We start from the raw sequence: 23,300 nt of genomic DNA, 5'->3' as shown, positions 1-23,300 counted from the left end.
CTTGTGGCAAAATATAGAATATTCCAAGGACTCAACATGCCTCTCATCAAATAGCTTGGGGTGTCTACTTTCCAAAAGGGGTCATTTGGGGGGGGGGGGGGGGGGTTGAACTGTCCTGGCATTTTATGTACAACATTTAGAAGCTTATGTCACACATCACCCACTCTTCTAACCACTTGAAGACAAAGCCCTTTCTGACACTTTTACATGACAAAATAATTTTTTTTGTAAGAAAATTACTTTGAACCCCCAAACATTATATATTTTTTTGAAAGCAAAGGCCCTACCGATTAAAATGGTGTGTGTTGCAATTTTTTTTTGACACAATATTTGCACAGCAATTTTTCAAACAAATTTTTTTGGGGAAAAACACACTTTTTTTAATTTTAGTTCACTAAAACACTATATTGTCCAAATATTTTTAGATATACAGAGGAGGTCTACTAAAATGACTGCCCTCGATCTGACCTTTGCGGTGATACCTCACATGCATGGTGCAATTGCTGTTTACATATGATACCAGACCAACGCCGCTTGCGCTCACCTTTGCGCATGAGCACGGGGGACAGGAGTGTTTTTTTTGTTTTGTTTTGCTTTTTTTATTATTTATTTTGCTTTTTTTATAATATTTTTAAACTGCTCCTTTCATTTTTTTTTTAGATCATTTTTATTGTTATCTGAGGGAATATAAATATCCCCTATGACAGCAATAGGTAGTGACAGGTACTCTTTTGAAAAAATTGGGGTCTATTAGACCCTAGATCTCGCCTCTGTCCTCAAAGCATCTGACCACACCAAGACCGGTGTGATAAAATGCTTTGCCAATTTCCTAATGGCGCTGTTTATTTCCGGCAAAATCTAAGTCATGAAATGCTCGTAGCTTCCAGTTTCTTAGGCCACAGAGATGATTGGAGCCATTCTGGTCTCTGATCAGCTCTATGGTCAGCTTGCGGGTTCCCTGTTGGGACAGGAGAGCCCAAGAAAACCATGGAAGATGGTGGGGGGGAAACGTTCCCTCCCACTGCTTATAAAAGCAGTGTAGAGGCTAATTAGCCACTAGGATTGCTTTTACATGAAAGCTGACCACTGGATGAAAAGAATGTTACCAAGATGATATCTAAACCTGCAGGCATCATTCTGGTATAACCACTCAAAGTCCAGCAACATACCAGTACGTTGCTGGTCCTTGTTGGGCATACATTGTAATGTTCTTTTTTTCATGCAGCTTGTGGGCTGAACGAAAAAAAGATTGATTGGTGGGTACCACCATTAGAATACCGCCCTTCTTCCACCCACTTCTAATGATGGACATACATGCACCATTTTTTTATCTGTGGTGATGAAATCACCTCCTACAGCGATGGAGTCGCTGATTTACCTATCGTGGGAGCAAACGCTGTTGCTGTCAAGATAAATAAACCAGTACTGCAGCTGAATGGTGTACCTGCTAAGCAAATGATAGTTAACAATAAAACAAAGTAACATTACAGTATAACAGTAAGACTTACCATACCTGCAAAGCAGATACAATAAAACATAGTAAAAATAAAACATTGCAATCTGTGCCTAAAAAATATATGCCAAAACATGGGGGCAATCCGCCCCTAATGTTAGGAGCAAATCGCTCCTCCACCCCGGCCCCCATACTTCTGCAAATATGCTCTTTTTTCAACTGTGGTGGTGAGTCACGGCTTTATGTATTGAGGGAGCAAACACTGTTGCTGCCAGAATAAATAAACCCGTGCTGCAGCTGAATGGCGTACCTGCTAAGCAAATGATGGTTAACAATAAAACAAACATTACAGTATAACATAGCATACCTGCAAAGCAAATACAATAAAATATAGTAAAAACAAAACAGAGAGAGAACGATAGATATATAACAATAGTGAGCAAACAGTAGAGCGGACAGTAGAGAATGAACATAAGAGAGAGAACAATAGAGAGAGAGAAGAAAAATAAAACCACAACAATTTTTGGCTTTTTTTTTTTAAAAATCGTGTTTTATTTATTTTTTACTTTTTTCACTTATATAAAAACTGTAAAAAAAACAGTAAACTGAACATTGCAGATTAGGGTCTCTCAAAATGTGATGGCCATCACATCTTTCGAGACCCTGTGTACATGTGCCTAGGACTGTGTAGTGATGTACCCTAAGCTAATACTCAACAAGTGTGTTGTAGCGTTCAAAACAGTCACCAATGAAAAGACAGGTTGGTCAGGACAGGAAGGGCAATAAAAGCGGGTGTCACACCTATATCTGTGCTTTCTACAGAAACGACATCTTCTTTGGGGGTTTCTTTGGGTAGGGGTACCAGAGATGACATGCAGAAAATGCCTCTTATGCAGCCAGCTTACTGCATTTGGATTGGGAAGTTGGGCCACAGCACTGTCTGGAAACAGAAGGGCTGTGATGGTCTCTTCCTGGAATTTAAAAAAGGATCCAGTTTGTCTTGAAGCTTTGTATAGCATATAAGCATTCAGCAGAGCCAATTGAAATAAGTATACAGACACTTTTTTGTACCAGCGTCTGACCTTACGGGCAATTAGGTATGGCACCAATAACTGGTCCTTGAGGTCCACCCCTCCCATATTAAGGTTATATTCGTGGACACAAAGGGGTTTCTCCACAACACCAGTCGCCGTAGGAATTTGGACATCTCAAGCAGGCTCTCTCCCCCAGCCTAAGATGGGAATCTACAAGCAACTGGGGTAAGCCCTGGTGATTAGATTGCATGGTGCCACATGCACCAATTTGGTGATCAAGCACGCTTGTGTAATAATTGTCCACGTATAAAGGGTGAGACTAAGTCCCACACAATCTTACCAGTGCTCCCTATGTAGTCTGGGCAGTTCTCCGGCTCTACGTGACTGTCTTTTCCCTCGTAAACCATAAAACTATATGTATAGCCTGTTGCCCTGTCACAGAGCTTAAATATCTTGAGTGCCACTAGTACTCACTCTCAGTTCAATACAGTAGGAGAGCCCTGCGGTTCTTGCACCACAACAGCAGAACGGGGTCTGGTACGACTGACCTTGGAAGGGACCACAACTCCATCATCAGAGCTATCTGTCAGAGTGCCGCTGCTGTCTACAGGTTCATATTCTGAGCCTGAAACTGACAGATGAGTGACTTCCTATTCACTATTTGTCATGCTCAGAAACGTGTAGGCCTCTTCACTAGTGTACCTTCGATTTTACATTTTGATCTCTAAATTTACTGGTACGCTAATGAGACTCACAAGACAAAAAGCACCAGACTGTCAGCGACTAATTCAAATGCTAACAAAAAAACTGTTGGCGTTCGCAGAGATCAGGCTGCAGTTATGTGTGTTGTATTTTTGTAAGTGACAGTGATCGATTGATACTGCACTTGGGTGGGCTGGGCAGAGGGGCTAAATGCAGCTAAATGCAGCTGCTAGCTGGTATCTGGGCTGATCCCACTAACACTGCGTTTTTGGGAACCCTAAACTGCTGAGGACGCTAATATAGTTCTGATCAGATCAGATATTGATCTGTTCAGACACTATACTAAGTGTACTATACTAAGGGAGGTGTATGGTGTGTGCATGGGTGTTAGTGCTGCTGGCATTAATCTTATGCTGCCTGGGGTGACGCAGACCCTGACTGACTCTAAAACTGATCTCATCTGCTGGGTGATCAGGGGGTTAAACCTTTATTGGGTAATATTTGGCGGATGCCCTGACACTATAAAAAAAATCTAGCTAACCAGCATCACCCGTGACACTTACACAGTGATCACAGGTGACAGGGGGTGATCAAAGGGTTAAACACGAATTACCCTAACGCTGATTTTTGTCACTAATGACACCAGTAGAGCGATCAAAAAAAATCTGAAAGTTGCACTGGGTGACACAGTGACAGGAGGTGAAGTGTTTAACTGGGGGGGGGGGGGGGACCAGGGAGTGGCAAGTGTACCTACGTGGACTGGTGTCAGTGTAGTATTGGTGCCCTTACTATGAGATGTTATTTCTCCTCGGTCTGGAATGGAAAAGACCGCCATGAGGAGAGATGATACTTCCCCTGCTGTGTTTACACTTACACAGACAGGGGAAGGATCTCATTCACCAGGACCAATCACCAGGTCCAGGCCAGATTTCATTGGCCTGGGCCTGGGGATTAATCGGTTCTGGTTTGAATCCGATCATCGCGGTCGCCGTGACATGTTGGGGATTCCCCTGCCCGTGCCATTCTGCTGCAGTACAACTGTGGCGGCTGGTCGGGAACAGGTTAAGTCTTCTTCAAACCTTGTCCTGGGAGATTGCCAGAGAGTCAGTTGGGTATGCTGGTGAAAAGAGTCAGTTCGGTAGACTGGTGAAGAGAGTCAGTTCGGTAGACTGGTGAAGAGGCAGCCAGATGGGCTAGTATTTCCCGTGGGGGTAGAGCTGGGACCCGTGTCTACAGGGGAGTTGAAGGTACTTCAGGATGCAGTTCACAATACATGGTGCTACTTTCTAAAGGGGCTGAGAGTTCTTAGCCTATAAGGGCTGTTGCTGATATAAGAGACTATTAGCTGGACAGAGGAATCCATTGGAGTGGTACAGAGGATACAGGGGGGCTGTATATAGGGAGGAAGTTGTCCCTGGTTTTGTCACTATTAAGTTGGACATCCTGTAATTCCTATCCCCATCCAAGTTAATACCCCCTAATAAAAAAACACAAAACAAAGCTCAAGGACTGTTCACTGTGTCTGGATGAAAGCTTAAAATGTTATGTGCCTGGCTCTGCATCAGTGGGGAACCCTTTCACCTGCAACTCCTATGGGGGTAGTACTACATATACTTAAAGGATAAGTTCACCTTTAGGACCCGTTATGTGCTAAACCCGTATTTAGGTATGGGCAGAAAGCTGGAGGAAGAGTGTGCAGAGGCCTGACATTGCACCTGTGATCCACTGATAATGGATGAAATCCTTTACAGGCTCCTGTGGAAAAAAATATTGAGTACATATGTTTTCATGAAGATGAACTTAGCCTTTAAATGCCTTGTCCCTTAGGTATCTGCTTTCAACACCTTGCATAAATTAAGCTTGAAAATGCATCACTTTCAGTGAATTATGCTATTCGGATCTGGTCAATCTGCAGGTGTTGCTGTGAGTTGTAATAGTTACAATATGGTCAGTTTAGTAAACACTTTTTATTCAAATCTGGGGAAACAGCTATGTCATCAATATTCTTATTTTCTTGTGCAGAATGCATCTCCTCTACTGCCAGAATATATTTAAAACCCATTTAAATCTATCTCACATTCACCACTGTATACATAGCTATCTCAGCATATATGACTGTTACATTTTGATAGTACTGTCACAGCAAGTAAAAGCATGTGTTTAGCATTGCAAAACAATTATTTAAAATGACTAACTACATGTTCTTGTTTTTTACAGAGTAAACAATGCTTTTCTGGATAAACTCCAAAGACTTAGCACTAAAAAAGAAGAATATTCTGGGGAGTCAAACACATGGGTATGTATATATCATTAGCGGTGCTAGTTACGCTTTTTTAAATATTGTTTTGTTTAGTACAAAATACTGTAGCTGTCATTTGATAGGTCAAGGTGATTATTTATACCCTCAGAGAGTAAAGTATTAATAAGGATTCCAGGTAAAACTCGTACAAGTGAACAGTGATATATGTGACCTAGACATTAATTACACAATTTTTTCCTTTTCTTTCAGGCTTAAAGTTCACTTGTGGAGAAATCAAGCTACAGTCAAGTGTAATTAAATTCTCAACAAATAACCTTCAGAGATCCGGAGCTGTTGACATGAGACACTTCAATTAAATAAAAACATTGAGTTTTGTCATTTACTTCTTATGCAGCCTAATCACGTTTCCATTTACTTAAAAATTTAAAGGTGGCAATGCACACCCATGCTCTTACAGGGGATAGTTATTGGTAGAGAAATTCTAAGGCTAGGCTGCATTTGTGTGTGCATGTGTCCTACAAATGTCAGCCTGCCAATGGTAAGCATTAAAGTACTAATTAAGATACAAATTCAGGTGTCGGGTGGTGGAAGGATATAAGGGACGACAGCTTTCTATACATGCTGCCAGACCACAAGGTTAACTGGATGCTAGAACCAACTCACCGCATGGGCTTAGTGGATGAAACCCCTTCTATTTATTTGGGCACACATTTGTATGACCACATCCAGTTTTGATGGATTTGAGGATACCTAGAGACTCTCAGATCTATTACTCCTACAACTATAGTCTGATTTGCCCCAATCCCTGATATCAGGTGGATGGATTACATATTGTAAACTGATAGTGGGCTTGCATGAGTGATCTATCATGGTTGACTCCACATTTTGATGAAGCAAAAGTTGGTGAAATGCATCAGTACATGAAGACCCATTGTATCAGCATTCATCCTTGGTGTAAAAAAACTACATAGGGAATCCTATTAGCACTATTATTGTTTTTAAATATTGGAGACATACTTACAGTTGTGCTCATAAGTTTACCCTGGCAGAATTTATGATTTCTTGGCCATTTTTCAGAGTATATGAATGATAACACAAAAACGTTTCTTTAACTCATGGTTAGTGTTTGGCTGAAGCCATTTATTATCAATCATCTGTGTTTACTCTTTTTAAATCATAATCACAACAGAAATTATCCAAATGACCCTGATCAAAAGTTTACATACCCTGTTGATTTTGTCCTGATAACATGCACACAAGTTGACACAAAGGGGTTTGAATGGCTATTAAAGGTAATGATCCTCACCTGTGATCTGTTTGCTTGTAATTAGTGTATGTGTATAAAAGGTCAATGAGTTTCAGGACTTGTGACAGACCCTTGCATCTTTCATCCAGTGCTGCACTGACGTTTCTGGATTCTGAGTCATGAGAAAAGCAAAAGAATTGTCAAAGGATCTGCGGGAAAAGGTAGTTGAACTGTATAAAACAGTAAAGGGATATAAAAAGATATCCAAGGAATTGAGAATACCAATCAGCAGTGTTCAAACTCTAATCAAGAAGTGGAAAATGAAGGGTTCTGTTGAAACCAAGCCACGGTCAGGTAGACCAACTAAAATTTCAGCTGCAACTGCCAGGAAAATGTTTTCTGGTTGCAAAGAAAAACCCACAAATAACTTTAGGTGAAATACAGGACTACCTGAGAACATGTGGTGTGGCTGTTTCAAGATGCACAATAAGGAGGCACTTGAAGAAAGATGGTGCATGGTCGAGTCGCCAAAAGAAAGCCATTACGATGCAAATGCCACAAAGTATCCCTCTTGCAATATGCCAAATAGCACAGAGACAAGCCTCAAACCATCTGGCATAAAGTCGTTTGGAGTGATGAGACCAAAATTTAGCTTTTTGGCCACAACCATAAAAGCCTATATTTGGAGAGGAGTCAACAAGGCCTATGATGAAAGATACAACATTCCTAATGTGAAACATGGAGGTGGATCGCTGATGTTTTGGGGATGTGTGAGCTACAAAGGCACAGGAAAAGTGGTCAAAATTGATGGCAAGATGAATGCAGTATGTTATCAAAAAATACTGGAGGAACATTTGCATTCATCAGCCATGAAGCTGCGCATGGGATGTACTTGGGCATTCCAACATGACAATGATCCAAAACACAAGGTCAAGTGGACCTGTCATTGTCTACAGCAGAATAAAGTGAAGGTACTGGAGTGGCCATCTCAGTCTCCTGATCTCAATATCATTGAGCCACTCTGGGGAGATCTTAAAATGTTCATGCAAGACAGCTCAAGGATTTACAGGAACTGCAGGCCTTTTGCCAAGAGGAATGGACAGCTTTAGCATCTGAGACGTTAAAGAGACTCATTCACAAATACCACAAAAGACTTCAAGCTGTCATTAAAGTTAAAGGGGGCAATACATATTATTAAGAATTGGGTTATGTAAACTTTTGATCAGGATCATTTGGGTAGTTTCTGTTATTATGATCTAAAAAGAGTAAACACAATTGATTGATAATAAATGGCTTCACCAAACACTAAGCATTAGTGAGAGAAAAGTTTTTGTATTATCATTCATATTCTCTGAAAATGGCCAAGAAATCATAAATTCTGCCAGGGTATGTAAACTCATGAGCACAACTGTATTTGTATGTATTCTTTTTATCTCTGTTATAAATAAATAAATTGTATGGTTTTATAGTACGAATTGTCTGCTCCTTGTGTGACCTGTATAGTCCGAAATCTCTTTGCTTAGTTTCCACATATATACAACACAGATGATGACCCTGAATGTCATAATAATATATTGATACTAATTCATACTAATACATTTAACCACTTGCTTACTGGGCACTTAAACCCCCCTCAGTCCCAGACCAATTTTCAGCTTTCAGCGCTGATGCACTTTGAATGACAATTGCGCGGGCATACAACACTGTACCCAAATGAAATTTTTATCATTTTTTTCCCACAAATAGAGCTTTCTTTTGGTGGTATTTAGTTACAGCTCGGAGTTTTATTTTTTGCTAAACAAACAAAAAAAGATGCAAAAAAAAAAAAAAAAAAAATCATGTTTTAATAGTTTGTTATAAAATTTTGCAAACGGGTCATTTTTCTCCTTCATTGAAGTGCGCTGATTAGGCGGCACTGATAGGCTGCATTGGTGGGCACTGATGGGCTGCATTGGTGGGCACTGATGGGCTGCACCGGTGGGCACTGATGGGCTGCGCCGGTGGGCACTGATAGGCATAGTTAAGGCGGCACTAATAGGCACAGATAAGGCGGCACCGATGGGCACAGATAAGGCGGCACTGATGGGCAAAGATGGGCACAGATAAGATGGCACGGATGGGTGGCACAGATAAGTGGCACGGATGGGTGGCACGGATGGGCACTGATAGGTACCACAGATAGATGGGACTGATGGGCACTGATAGGTGGCACTGATAGGTGGCTCTGATAGGTGGCACTGCTGGGCACTGATGGGCGGCACTGCTGGGCACAGATGGGCGGCACTGCTGGGCACTGATGGGCGGCACTGGGGTGCAGCACCTTTGAGGCAGATTGGGTGGCACTGTGGGTGGCACTGTGGGGTGGCACTGTGGGTGGCACTGTGGGTGGCACTGTGGGCACTGTGGGCACTGAGGGGGGGCACTGACGGGGGGCACTTACTTTTGCTTTTATTTTATTTCAGGATGGCACTGCGGGAGGCAGGTGGGCACAGGCAGGTGGCAGGTGGTCCCTTTTTTCATGGCCGTGATCGGGACCGATGTCCCGATCACGGCCGCCGGCGATCGGCTTTTTTTTTCTCTCCTCGCGCTGTCAGCGCGAGGAGGAATAATAGCCGATTACCGGCTCCGTTCTATCACATGATCAGCTGTCATTGGCTGACAGCTGATCACGTGATAAGGGGTCGGGATCGACCCCTTACACGGATCGGTGATCAGGCGAGTCTCACGGACTCGCCGATCACAGAGCGCGCCGCGCGCGCCCCTCAGGGGGCGCGCAGGCCGCTCGTAACCAGGACTACGTCAATAGACGTAGTCCCGGAAATGTAGGTCCGCGCTAATGCCGTCATTTGGCAATAGCGCGGATCTGTAGTGGTTAAACATCTTGGAACTGGTGTAGTTAGCAACTACAGCATCTGGTTGATGGGTAAGCAGAATAATTGCCTGCATGAGGTACTTTAGCTCAGGGGGAGATACAAAAAGGGCTGAACTTGCAAATTATGCTGCTGTTTACTCTGAGTAAAATGTTATAATAAAAAAGTAAGTACAAATACTTATTCCAGGTAAAACTCCTGCAAGAGAACAGTAATAGATGTGACCCACCCAATAATTACTGAATTATTGCCTTCCCTTTATAGCTAATAGACAGTTACAGAATGCCTGCCCTCTTACAATATAGATGTGGGCAGATAATTTTATACTTTTCTGTTTCAATCATTTTTATTATATAAAATAAAAAAAATATTATAAAATATAAAGTAAATGAACACTGTGAAGAGCAGCAAAGAATCCTTGCATGATCTGAATCGTACAACAAGAACAGAAACAAAATAAATGAGGGGAGGAGAGTATGAAATCGTCAGGGGAGGATCTTGGTAAACAGTTTAGGTATTTAGTAAGACCACGGTGGAACATGTGGACATCAACAGAAAATAGATGGGAAAAATAAGCTTTGGGTCATGAACATTGTACATTACAAAGACATTATTATACCTGAGGGGTAGCCGTCTGGACTATTGCCTTGTATATCAAGATAAGGATCAATGAGGGCAGGAAGATCCTGAGGTTGAGACCTTGCTGAAACATAATCACTGTGAGTAGGCCCTTGAGAATGATATAGAGGGTTCTAGTCCAGCGACCACTTTTCTCCAAATATCTTTCCCCTGTAGAAGTGGGGACACTTGGGAAAAGAGAAAAAAGTGCTGCACACCCCCGAATAATTAACAAAAAAGGAAATTGTCGCCCAGGGTGGGGTTTTCTATGCAACAACAAATTATAAAAAGTGATGGCAGTGATTAAAAGTTGAATAAACTTTAATAGAACATATAATTTTCAAAGGTAACAATAACAGTAAAAATATGAGCTATGATCCAAGAGATACCGGCAAAATAACACATATCAAGCTAAACACATTATTATAAGCTATTGAAGTGCTGTGATGAAATGGTTTGAGTGAAAGCTAGCGCATTTCGACCCCAACGGGTCATCTTCAGAGGATTAAGCGCTATAGAAGAATTTACAATTATTCAAATATATCATTATCACTACTCGAGTTGTACACAATCATTATAATAGTGGTGTAACAATTCATTATTTTGAATATAATTAGCAATCACATGTGTTTAGCAAGTTACTCCTGAGTTTAAAATCCTCTTGAATTCTCCACCTTAACAGTTCCAGTATGGGTCCCCAATCGGCCAGCCACCAAGGGAAAGAGCAAAACACCACTGCAAAACTTACGAGGAATTACATGTATGGAAAAGTCCAATAGGGCCAAGTGAGGGCAGGCAACGCAATTCCTGCAGTGCATTATATAAGCACAGATAGAATTTTATACCTATTTATATTATAGAGTAAAAATTAAGGATGATAGATATATTTTTGTTATTCTAATAGATGTATATTTCTTTATTATAACTCTGGATCTATACTCTGTCACTGATTAGTAGAAGGTTAATGGATAAATGGGCAAAAAAAGAAAAGAAAAATGATGCTAAAAAAAAACCAACTGAAAGTGTATGAATAAAGCACAAGATGAGAAGGATGGAATAAAATGGAAAGGTGAATGTGCATAGTGCAAAGTAGATAATGGAAAGGATACAAAAGGCTTGAAAGCAATAAAGTGAGAGGAATTAAAGGTGTAAGGATGTAAGAATGGGGGCATCTATGTAAGGCCGATTAAAAAAAAAATCAGGCTAAACAGCAAAAATTTACTACAAACAATCCAAACTTGATAAAAGTTATGGGGTGCAAAAAAGAAGACGCACAGGGATGCATGTTCAGACCCGCCCATGGATATGGATCCATCTGTGGATTTGGGTCAGACTCTCACCACTGGATTTAGTGAATCCAACCATTTGTCTCATAATACTGACATAAACCCCACAATTACGACATCGTGTCAATCAAAATTGATCCTGAAAAACCTTTAAACCCAACATGGGGATCTTGCTCTCCCCAATTATACAGAGGAGGCAAAGGGATGGACCCATTTGTTGTACGGATACCACCCACCTCCTAAGTGTGATTAACCTATCCTCATATAGGTTATCACGAGCCGAAATGCAAATTTTATCTCAGGGATTAACTTTTTGTCCAGAACAAAACTTTGATGTTTTCAAAGCCATTACACATCTACAGCTTTTCGCATGTAGACTACTTTTAAAGTATATACATGCCAAAGACAATCCTGATGATGACACTACTGATTGGTCATTGTTTAGCATCCGTGAGTTTAAGGCCCTACGGGACTTAACTCTGCTATATCAGGAAAACAACACTGTTGACCTGATAGATAAAATTTATCTAGACACTCTGTTGCGTGATGTCGACAGACCACCACTCAATCTTGCAACCATGTTCAAAAAGGCCTCAACCAAATTCCCACCTGCAAATACTAATCCCAATGCTACTATTTTTCTCCGACAAGCCAATCGAGTTATATGTATAATTTCCCGCACTAAATGTAATCCTCATAATCTAACCCCTGAGGAGAACGAAGCCCTTACAGCAATGAGAAAAAATCCTACAATTGTAGTGAAATCTTCTGACAAGGTTGGCAATGTAGTTATTATGCACAATTAGGATTATATAACCATGTGCTTAGACATCTTAAACAACCGAGATTGGTACAAACAGATTTCTATTTTGAGCATTAATCAATATAACACAGCTTTTACACAATGATAGATCATGCTTTTACCCCCTGCGTGATCACCACGGACATATATGATTTTATTAGAAGCAGACATCCTAAAGTGGCTACATTTTATAGCCTACCTAAAATTCATAAGAACTCTACCAAACATCCCCGGTCGCCCCATTGTCTCTGGCAATTGGGCTATATCTGAAAATCTCAGCCGTGTTATTGACTTCAGCCATATGTCCTTTCCCTGCCATCCTATGTCAGAGACACAATACAATTTTTACAGGTCAATGATCTCACCATATCAGACCATGCTATCCTCGTCACCATTAACGTAGAGGCCTTGTACAGCAGCGTTCAACATGATTTGGGGTTGGCTGCTGTGCAAACAATTCTCTAATGAGGTCTACACTATGAACCAGCACTCAATACCTTTATCCTGACTGGCTTGCGGTACATATTGTATCAGAATTATTTCAGCTTCAACAACTCCCACTACCTCCAGATGCAGGGCGTAGCTATGGGGACATGCTGTGCCCCATCCTATGCCAATCTGTACCTAGGGGAGTGGAAGGAGTCCCTCCTGGGTGACGAGGGCCTTGGTGAGTACACTGGCCACATCACTAAGTGGCTACAGTACATCGACGATGTCTTCATCATCTGGGAGGGACCTGAGGCCAAATTGATTGAATTTTTCAATTTGATAAATATAAACTATGGATTGAAATTTACTATGACCTATAATCATGAAAGTGTCACATTTCTGGATGTTTTGGTCCAAACTTCCTCCGCAAATAGGTTGTCCAGCACTCTGTTTTGCAAAAGTACTGCAGGGAACATGGTACTTGACGCCACAAGTTTCCATCCTTTGCCACTCAAAAACAGTATCCCTTATGGGCAATATCTGCAACTTCATCGCAATTGCTCAAATAATGCCCTTTTCAAATAAAAGGCCGGACTTCTTCAAAATCGCCTTCTGGCATGTGGATATAGCAGATCTTGCTTAAAGAAAGCATAAGATCAAAAAATAATACAATCTCAGTCAACTTTGCTATACAAGACTCATGACCACAGCAATTCCAATCTCACCCGCATTATTATGCATTTTTCACGCATGCGCGTAGTTATTAGAAACATCTTGCAAAAGCACTGGAGTATCCTAACGGATGACCCCAAATTAAAATCTTTTGTTCCTAAACAACCATCAATAACCTTCAGGAGAGCAACCTCTCTTAACCACTTCAGCCCTGGACCATTTTGCTGGTCAAAGACCAGACCACTTTTTGCGATTCGGCACTGCGTCGCTTTAACTGACAATTGCGCAGTCGTGCGACGTGGCTCCCAAACAAAACTAACGTCCTTTTTTTCCCCACAAATAGAGCTTTCTTTTGGTGGTATTTGATCACCCCTGCGGTTTTTAATTTTTTGCGCTATAAACAAAAATAGAGCGTCAATTTTGAAAAAAACGCATTATTTTTTACTTTTTGTTATAATAAATATCCCCCAAAAATATATATAAAAAAATATTTTGCCCTCAGTTTAGGCCGATACGTATTCTTCTACATATTTTTGGTAAATTTGGCATTTTTATTAATATTTTTTTTTTACTAGTAATGGCGGCGATCAGCGACATTATGGCGGACACATCGGACATTTTTGACACATTTTTGGGACCATTGTCATTTATACAGCAATCACTGCTATATAAATGCAGTGATTCCTGTGTAAATGACACTGGCAGTGAAGGGGTTAACCAGTGGGTGGCAGTGTAGGGGTTAAGTGTTCCTAGGGGTTCCTAGGAGTGTGTTACTAACTGTTGGGGGCTGGGCTTTAATTTAGTGAACACTGATCTCTGCTCCAATCACATAGAGCAGAGATCAGCATCACTAGTTGCTAGGCAGAACGGGGAAATGCTGTTTACAACGGCATTTCCTCGTTCAGCCACCCCGTGAGACGATCGTGGGTATGCCCGCGGCGATCAAGTCTGCGGGACCCGCGACCGGACTCACGGGGGTCCCGACCAGCACGCGAGCGCGCAGCCGGTGGTGCACTCACGACGGCAGGAGTGGCATTAAAGATTGGACGTACCTGTACGCCAATATGCCTGCCCGTGCCATTCTGCCGACGTACATCGGCGTGCGCTGGTCGGGAACGGTTAAAGATATGCTGGTTGAAAGTGAATTTAAAAACGAACAAATAAGATCTAAACCATGTCATACCCCTGATTTCTGTGGGCACTGTTCGCACTGCTCGCTGATAAGGAAGGAAAAAACATTTTGTCTTCCTAATGGAGAAACCTTCAAGCCTTCACACTTCGTGAATTGTCAGACCCCTGGCGTGGTCTACTTCATGGAGTGTGAATGTGGTGCCTAGTACATCGGCAAAACCAAACAAGAGTTTTGGCGACGACTATCCAAACATACAGCATGGCAGTCGGCAACCGATATCTCCCTGTAGGGAGACATTAGACATGTGCATTCGTTTTCATCCGAATGCATTTTTGTCTGAATTTAAGGTATTTTCGTTTTCGTTTTGACAAACGATAACGAAAGTGCAGAATACGAAAAACTAAAGATCCAACATAAATAAATGCTTTATTTTCCTTTTCGTTGTTACAACAGTTCGATATAGAATAGGAGATTCAACGTGACTCTGACAATAACAATCTGTGTCTATTGAACCTGTGGTCGGATGTGCCTAACCTTACCTCTATTAGTCCAAGATTATATAGAGAGAATATTCGACAGAGAGAAAATATTCAACAGAGAGAAAATATTCGACATAGAGAGAAAAGATTTGACAGAGAGAAAAGATTCTAAAGTGCTAATTTTAAAGGCTAATATGCAAGTTACTGTCCTAAAAAGTGTTTGGGGACCTGGGTCCTGCCCCAGGGGACATGTATCAATGCAAAAAAAAGTTTTGAATGACAGTTGAATAACATTTTATATTAAATGAGAATGCTTTCTCCTTGTATTAAGACATTTTTCTTTTCTTTTCTTCTAGGTCTTATTACCTCTAGAACATAGATTTACTTCAGCAGTAGGGATGAGCTTCGAGTTCGAGTCGAACTCATGTTCGACTCGAACATTGCCTGTTCGCCTGTTCAGCGAACAGTGAACAATTTTGGCTGTTCTTGGCAAATTTGAAAAGCCGGAACACCCTGTACAAGTCTATGGGAGAAATCTATAGTGCTATTTTTAAAGGCTAATATGCAAGTTACTGTCCTAAAAAGTGTTTGGGGACCTAGGTCCTGCCCCAAGGGACATGGATCAATGCAAAATTTTTTTTTAAAAACTGCAGTTTTTTGGGGAGAAGTGATTTTAATAATGATTAAAGTGAAACAATAAAAGTGTAATATTCCTTTAAATTGCATACCTGGGGGGTGTCTATACTATGCCTGTGAAGGGGCGCATGTTTCCCGTGCTTAGAACTGTCCCTGCACAAAGTGTAATTTCTGCAGAAAAATAAGTCTTTTAAAATCACTCGCGACTATAATGAATTGTCGGCTCCAGTAATACAGAGAACACTCATTGAAAGTCATTGATAAAAAAATTAAAAAATAAAAGCGTGGGGTTCCCCCAAATTCAATTACCAGGCCCTTCAGGTCTGGTATGGATATTAAGGGGAACCCCGCGTCAAATTAAAAAAAAAAATTGACGTGGGGGGTCCCCCTAAAAATCCATACCAGACCCTTTATCCGAGCACGCAACCTGGCAGGCCGCAGGAAAAGAGGGGGGACGAGAGAGCGGCCCCCCCTCCTGAACCGTACCAGGCCACATGCCCTCAACATTGGGAGGATGCTTTGGGGTCCTCCCCAAAGCACCACGTCACCATGTTGATGGGGACAAGGGCCTCATTCCCACAACCCTGGCCGGTGGTTGTGGGGGTCTGCGGGCGGGGGGCTTATCAGAATCTGGAACAAAGGGACCCCCAGATCCCGACCCCCCCTGTTTGAAATGGTAAGGGGGTACAAAAGTACCCCTATCATTTCACAAAGAAAGTGTAAAAAATAGTTAAATAAGACAAACACACTTTTGAAAAACAAAAGAAAAGGAAAAACACCACGCTAATTCAAATATAAAAATTATGAAACTGCAATATTCCTGTGAAAAACACAGCCCAGCTGCTAGCACACAAACAAACCAAGTTCAAATTCACATATATAAATCAGTGCAGCGCTTAAAGGCACCTATCTCAATAAGTGAAAATATATTTCAAGCAAACAGACATATAATAGTGATAAAGAAGTCCACTAGATATGTGTCTCAAAATTAATCACTCTAGTGCATCTGGAGCTTTGTTAGAGTCGTCAGATGGTATTCAAGGTTGAATGACTCGCAACGTTCTCAGACCTCAGAACCTCTTAACCTCCCTGGCTGTATGATTAAGTCTGGTTTTAGGTGCTGAAAGCGGTACAATTATTTTGTATGGAAATTTGGCGTTTTATATTGTAGTCCTGTAATTCTTAGGAATAACTCTCTTAAATCTGTTCAAACCAAAGTCTAGCAGACATCCCCTGTATGATAAAGTTTATAATATAATAAAAATAATAAAAATTATTCAATAATGTAATCAAATCCAAAACACTGAAATTTGCTCATTTGCAGAATTGTCGCTGTCATTAGATTTAGTGTTTGATGACGAATTTCCCCACAAATCGCTCAATTCTGCAAGTGATTCTAATTTATTATTGCTGTTTTCTAGTTGGTCTAAAATCACTTTTGACATAAAGGGACACTTTTTGGTTGCTATGGACAATCTCCAAATTCCAGGCAGAAAAAACTGTATTTATAATATAAAAGTGCATGCAGGGCACTGCACAGACCACTAGGGACAAAGGGGGTGTGTAAATTTTTTATACAGTACTGCAATCTGTAAGATTATAGTACTGTATGTGTTTTCTGTGTTTTTCCTTTTTTTAATTTGGTGCCGATCTCCGCTCCCGTGCGCCGTAACGTCGCAGGGAATGGAGCTCGGCGGCACTGGGGCACTGTGTGAATCGAGCGGAGGACAGCTCGTTCACACAGCGTGGAGGACATTGCTGGATCCAGGGGACAAGGTAAGTAACCTCTCCCTGTATCCAGCGATGCGATCCCGAGTCTGGCTCGGGGTTACCGCTTATGATAGTAAAATCCCAAACCGAGCCAGACTCGGGATCACCGCCAGGGAGGTTAAAAATTTTAAGCAAGTTAAAGAAGGTAGGTACTCTTACCAGATGGGTTGGACACATCCACCTTATAGTAGTGGGTCTTACGAGCTGATGGGGGGGCTCCAGCCACTTACTCCAATACACCGGCCTGATGATTTTTTCCTCTTGGGATTCCTTGCAATATCCAGATGGAGAAGGTGAATGGAGTTTCCGTACCGTGAATCGCTATAGAACCTGGTGCCAGAATTCTCGTGAAGGTTCACCATAAAAGAAACAAAACATAAAAAACGCCTTGCATGGTGAAATACAACCAATGATGGTCTATTGGAAAATCACGTGATACATAAAAACTAAATAATTGCAATGTGGGGAGCAAACAACTGCTGGCCCGACACTTTTGAAAAAGTCCTTTATTAAAAATAAAAAAAAATAAAAAAAGATTCTAGCGGTGGAAATCCACTCTTGCTATCCAGCGACGGATGATCATCTTTCCAGTGATGGCAACTGATCCTTATTTGGAGCATGGTAGGTATGAAACATTATCAGTGAGCCTTCCAGGTCCCCTTTAATCAGAAGAAAACGGCCATCTGGGTCATTGATTATCTGTGAGGGAGAGAAAGCTAAGCTTTTCGTGACACAGATAGCCACTCCCCTTTTTTTGTCTGGTGCGTTTGCAAGTAAAAATGTTGGGTGATAATTTTCTACTTTTATTGAACTGTCTGAAAAAGTCTGTCTAAGTGCACAAGAGCTACTTCTGCGGCTTACTATTTTAATTTATGAAAATTGGGAAGCTGAACCCTCTAAGGCTTAATGTACATGTGATGTTTTTACAACCTCTCCTGAACGATTTAATTTGACAGATAGTATCCCACGTTTAAAATGCCAAGTTTACATGCCGCGTTTAGTGGTGTTTTGGCATGTTTGCCTTTAGAAGCGTTTGAAATTTTTATTTTATTTTTTAAAATAGCCAAAAATGAAAAACGCCTGTAAAAAAAATGCAGCTAAATGCGAGTTACCACGTTTAGCAGCATTTAGCACTTGAAATGCCTCTAAACTCAGCATCTAAACTCATTTTTTTGCTTTCCAAAAAAGCCTCTAAACTCAACTGCCTAGAAACAAAACTATAAATGACCCTGTATACAAGTACTCATAAGATAACAGAGGAGCAGTTGAAAAAAATGCCCAACTGCTCCTAAACGTCAGTTTATCAGCAGCAGTGTACATGAGGCCTAACAAGACCTCATGCATACAGATGCAAAATATTGTGCTTATAGACCTGTATGACGGGGGCGGGGGGTTTAGTATCTGAACACAAATATTTTATAGCCAATTTCCATGCACATGGTAGCATTCAGTATATGTGCTGCCGAAGCAATCACTCACATGGTAGCATTTAGACCCAAATTTCAAGGCAGGGTTCTGATCTGTAAGAAAATGCCCACATTTAGTTTTTGGAGGCAGGTTTTTCTTCCTGCAAGCTTATCTTACAACGTTGTACCATAGCATAGAGTACAAATGCATTTATTGGAGCCACTAGACTCCTAGCAACAAGTTGAACTATGTGGCAGAAACTAGGATGCAGGGGACTCAAGCCACTTAGCGTCCTAGCAGGCAGGTGGCAATATTGGCTGGGGCTGCTACTTAGGACCAATATGTAAATACTAGTGTGTAATCAGCAGGCCCCACTGCCACTGTTTATATACTGTTGCTGTTTACTTGTCGCTCGTAATGAATGAGTCATTTGTGCGACAGCCGGGCATGCGCAAAATGACCAGGCTTCAGTCATTCATTCGGTGCCCCAGAACGTTCCCAAAGCTGGCTGACAATTAGAAAAACAAGGTCAGGAAGGTAGATGTGTTAGTGTGATGACAGCATTTATGCATTTATCAGTATATGCTTTTATCAGAAATGTTTTCTGTGGTTCACAAAATGTCTATATTGCTGTATCATCATATATACATTTACCAAGAAGCCATTATATCTATTATTTAACCACTTTCAGACCGGACCATTTTGCTGGTAAATGACCAGAGGTCTTTTTACACTTTGGCACTGCGCTGCTTTAACTGGTAATTGCGCGGTCATGCAATGTTGTACCCAAACAAAATTTGCGTCCTTTTCTTCCCACAAATAGAGCTTTCTTTTGATGGTATTTGATTGCCTCTGCGATTTTTATTTTTTGCGATATAAACGTAAAAAGACCGCAAATTTTGAAAAAAAATGATATTTTCTACTTTTTGTTATTAGAAAAATCCAATAAACTCAATTTTAGTCATACATTTAGGCCAAAATGTATTCAGCCACATGTCTTTGGTAAAAAAAAGTCAATAATTGTATATTTATTGGTTTGCGCAAAAGTTGTCACATCTACAAACTAAGGTACGTTTTCTGCAATTTACGCAGCTTTTAGTTTACGACTGCCTATCTCATTTCTTGAGGTGCTAAAATGGCAGGGCAGTACAAAACCCCCCCAAATGACCCCATTTTGGAAAGTAGACCCCCTAAGGAAATTGATAAGAGGCATGTTGAGCCCATTGAATATTTTATTTTTTTGCCTCAAGCGATTGAATAATGACAAAAAAAAAAATTTTTTTTTTTTTTTACACAAAGTTGTCACTAAATGATATATTGCTCACACATTCTATGGGCGTATGTGAAATAACACCCCAAAATAAATTCTGCTGCTTCTCCTGAGTACGGGGATACCACATATGTGGGACTTTTTGGGAGCCTAGCCGCGTACGGGGCCCCGAAAACCAAGCACCGCCTTCAGGCTTTCTAAGGGCGTAAATTTTTGAGTTCACTTCTCACTACCTATTACAGTTTTGAAGGCCATAAAATGCCAAGATGGCACAAAACCCCCACAAATGACCCCATTTTAGAAAGTAGACACCCCAAGCTATTTGCTGAGAGGCATGTTGAGTTCATGGAATATTTTATATTTTGCCACAAGTTGCGGGAAAATTACAAACTTTTTTTTTTTTTTTCACAAAGTTGTCACTAAATGATATATTGCTCACACATGCCATGGGCATATGTGAAATGACACCCCAAAATAAATTCTGCTGCTTCTCCTGAGTACGGGGATACCACATATGTGGGACTTTTTGGGAGCCTAGCCGCGTACGGGGCCCCGAAAACCAAGCACCGCCTTCAGGCTTTCTAAGGGCGTACATTTTTGAGTTCACTTCTCACTACCTATTACAGTTTTGAAGGCCATAAAATGCCAAGATGGCACAAAACCCCCACAAATGACCCCATTTTAGAAAGTAGACACCCCAAGCTATTTGCTGAGAGGCATGTTGAGTCCATGGAATATTTTATATTTTGCCACAAGTTGCGGGAAAATTACAAACTTTTTTTTTTTTTTTTTTTTTCACAAAGTTGTCACTAAATGATATATTGCTCACGCATGCCATGGGCATATGTGAAATGACACCCCAAAATAAATTCTGCTGCTTCTCCTGAGTACGGGGATACCACATATGTGGGACTTTTTGGGAGCCTAGCCGCGTACGGGGCCCCGAAAACCAAGCACCGCCTTCAGGCTTTCTAAGGGCGTTACAGTTTTGAAGGCCATAAAATGCCAAGATGGCACAAACCCCCCCCAAATGACCCCATTTTGGAAAGTAGACACCCCTAAATTTAGGGGTACACTAGTGAGACTAGGTAATAAATGGCGGGTGCCCTGAAACTATAAAAAAATAACTAACCAACCAGCGTCACCTGTAACAGTTATATGGTGATCACTGGTGAAAGGGTTAACTAGGGGGCAATCAGGGGGCTTTATGCGGTAGTATATGGGGGTCCCTGGCGCTATAAAAAGCTGCGGCGAACCTAAATACCTACCTGCCTAACTAGCGTCACCTGTGACACTAATACAGCGATCAGAAAAACGATCGCTTATTAGGCTGGGTTCACACTGGAGCGATGCGGGAACGCCACGAATGCGCGGCGGGTTCCCGCATCGCATGCCTCCCGGCGGCAGTTCACACTGCCCTATGCGAACTGCTGGGAGTGTCAGTGAAATGTTACTGACACCCCCAGATCAGTTCGCATATCGCAGTGCGATCTGCAAACTCGGATCGCATGGTGTGAACACCCATGCGATCCGATTCAGCTGCGGGCCAAAAAAAGGGTCCCGTGCGAATTTGCGGCGGGTGCGGCGGGTGTGGCGGGTGCGGCGAATGGCTGAACTCGAATCGCACAGAGATCGGATGTGATTTGCACTGCAGTGCGGTGCGAATCACATCCGTTCTCATAAACCGCTGCAATGTGAACCCAGCCTTAGTGACACTGGCGACGGGGGGTGATCACGGGGTTAAACCTTTATTGGGGGGGTTAGGGGGGTACCTTAGAACTAAAGGGGGCTAACCCTAACTGCCCTAACAGTTATTAGTCACAAATGACACCCGCCGGGTGATCAGGGGGTTAAACCTTTATTAGGTAATAAATGGCGGGTGCCCTGAAACTATAAAAAATAACTAACCAACCAGCGTCACCTGTAACAGTTATATGGTGATCACTGGTGAAAGGGTTAACTAGGGGGCAATCAGGGGGCTTTATGCGGTAGTATATGGGGGTCCCCGGCGCTATAAAAAGCTGCGGCGAACCTAAATACCTACCTGCCTAACTAGCGTCACCTGTGACACTAATACGGCGATCAGAAAAATGATCGCTTATTAGGCTGGGTTCACACTGGAGCGATGCGGAAACGCCGCAAATCCGCGGCGGGTTCCCGCATCGCATGCCTCCCGGCGGCAGTTCACACTGCCCTATGCGAACTGCTGGGAGTGTCAGTGAAATGTTACTGACACCCCCAGATCAGTTCGCATATCGCAGTGCGATCTGCAAACTCGGATCGCATGGTGTGAACACCCATGCGATCCGATTCTGCTGCGAGCCAAAAAAAGGGTCCCGTGCGAATTTGCGGTGGGTGCGGCGGGTGTGGCGGGTGCGGCGGGTGCGGCGAATGGCTGAACTCGAATCGCACAGAGATCGGATGTGATTTGCACTGCAGTGCGGTGCGAATCACATTCGTTCTCATAAACCGCTGCAATGTGAACCCAGCCTTAGTGACACTGGCGACGGGGGGTGATCACGGGGTTAAACCTTTATTGGGGGGGTTAGGGGGGTACATTAGAACTAAAGGGGGCTAACTCTAACTGCCCTAACAGTTATTACAGTCACAAATGACACCAATGCAAAAAAAAAAAAAAAAAAAAAAAAAAATGACATTGGTGTCACTGTGACTGGGGGGCAGGGGTAATTGGGGGGGTGATCGGGGGGTAAAGGGGGGGTGTGAGTGTGCCTGGCATGTTCTACTGTGTGTGTAGAGTGTTGGTGCAACTCACCGATCCGCTCTCCTCCGTGTCGGAACGAAAAATACCGACACGGAGGAGAGAATACATCACTTCCTCTCCTGTGTTTACATTACAGGAGAGGAAGTGATGTCACGGGGGATTCCTATTCGTCGGGAGCGATCGCGAGGGGGTGGCCATGAACGAATGGCCGTCCCCTCGTCCGGGATCGCTCCCGCACGAATACCGACCGCCGCAGGCACCGGGCGGGGGCCCGATCGGGCCCCCGACCCGCGGGAGGCAAGGGACGTACATGTACGCCAATATGCCTGCCCGTGCCATGCTATCGACGTACATCGTCGTGCGGCGGTCGGCAACTGGTTAAGCGGAGTTCCACCAATTTAAAAGTCAGCAGCTACAAAAAGTGTAGCTGCTGACTTTTAATAAACAAACTCACCTGTCCCAAGATCCAGCGATGCGGACGCATGAAGCCTCGCTCCTCTCCCCCTCCTCTC

At 42.3% G+C, this 23,300-nt stretch overlaps 1 protein-coding gene across 3 annotated transcripts in view; it reads left to right on the top strand.

Moving 5' to 3' along the window:
* The window catches only part of EPSTI1 (epithelial stromal interaction 1), a 169,685-nt gene extending 161,519 nt beyond the window's left edge, over window positions 1-8,166 (top strand). For all 3 annotated transcript variants that reach the window (XM_077483195.1, XM_077483196.1, XM_077483194.1), the window contains 2 exons: window positions 5,407-5,485; window positions 5,699-8,166. In XM_077483195.1, the coding sequence (XP_077339321.1) occupies window positions 5,407-5,485; window positions 5,699-5,704 (85 nt within the window). In that variant the 3' untranslated portion in view covers window positions 5,705-8,166. The remainder of the gene's footprint in view (window positions 1-5,406; window positions 5,486-5,698) is intronic.
* Window positions 8,167-23,300: the final 15,134 nt, after the last annotated feature.

The sequence above is a fragment of the Lithobates pipiens genome, unplaced genomic scaffold, assembly GCF_037356315.1.
Source record: "Lithobates pipiens isolate NorthernLeopardFrog02 unplaced genomic scaffold, aLitPip1_a1.2 Scaffold_16, whole genome shotgun sequence".
Classification (NCBI taxonomy): Eukaryota; Metazoa; Chordata; class Amphibia; order Anura; family Ranidae; genus Lithobates; species Lithobates pipiens.
Note: the sequence above shows the minus strand (reverse complement) of the source record. Positions and strands in the feature narration are given on the sequence as shown.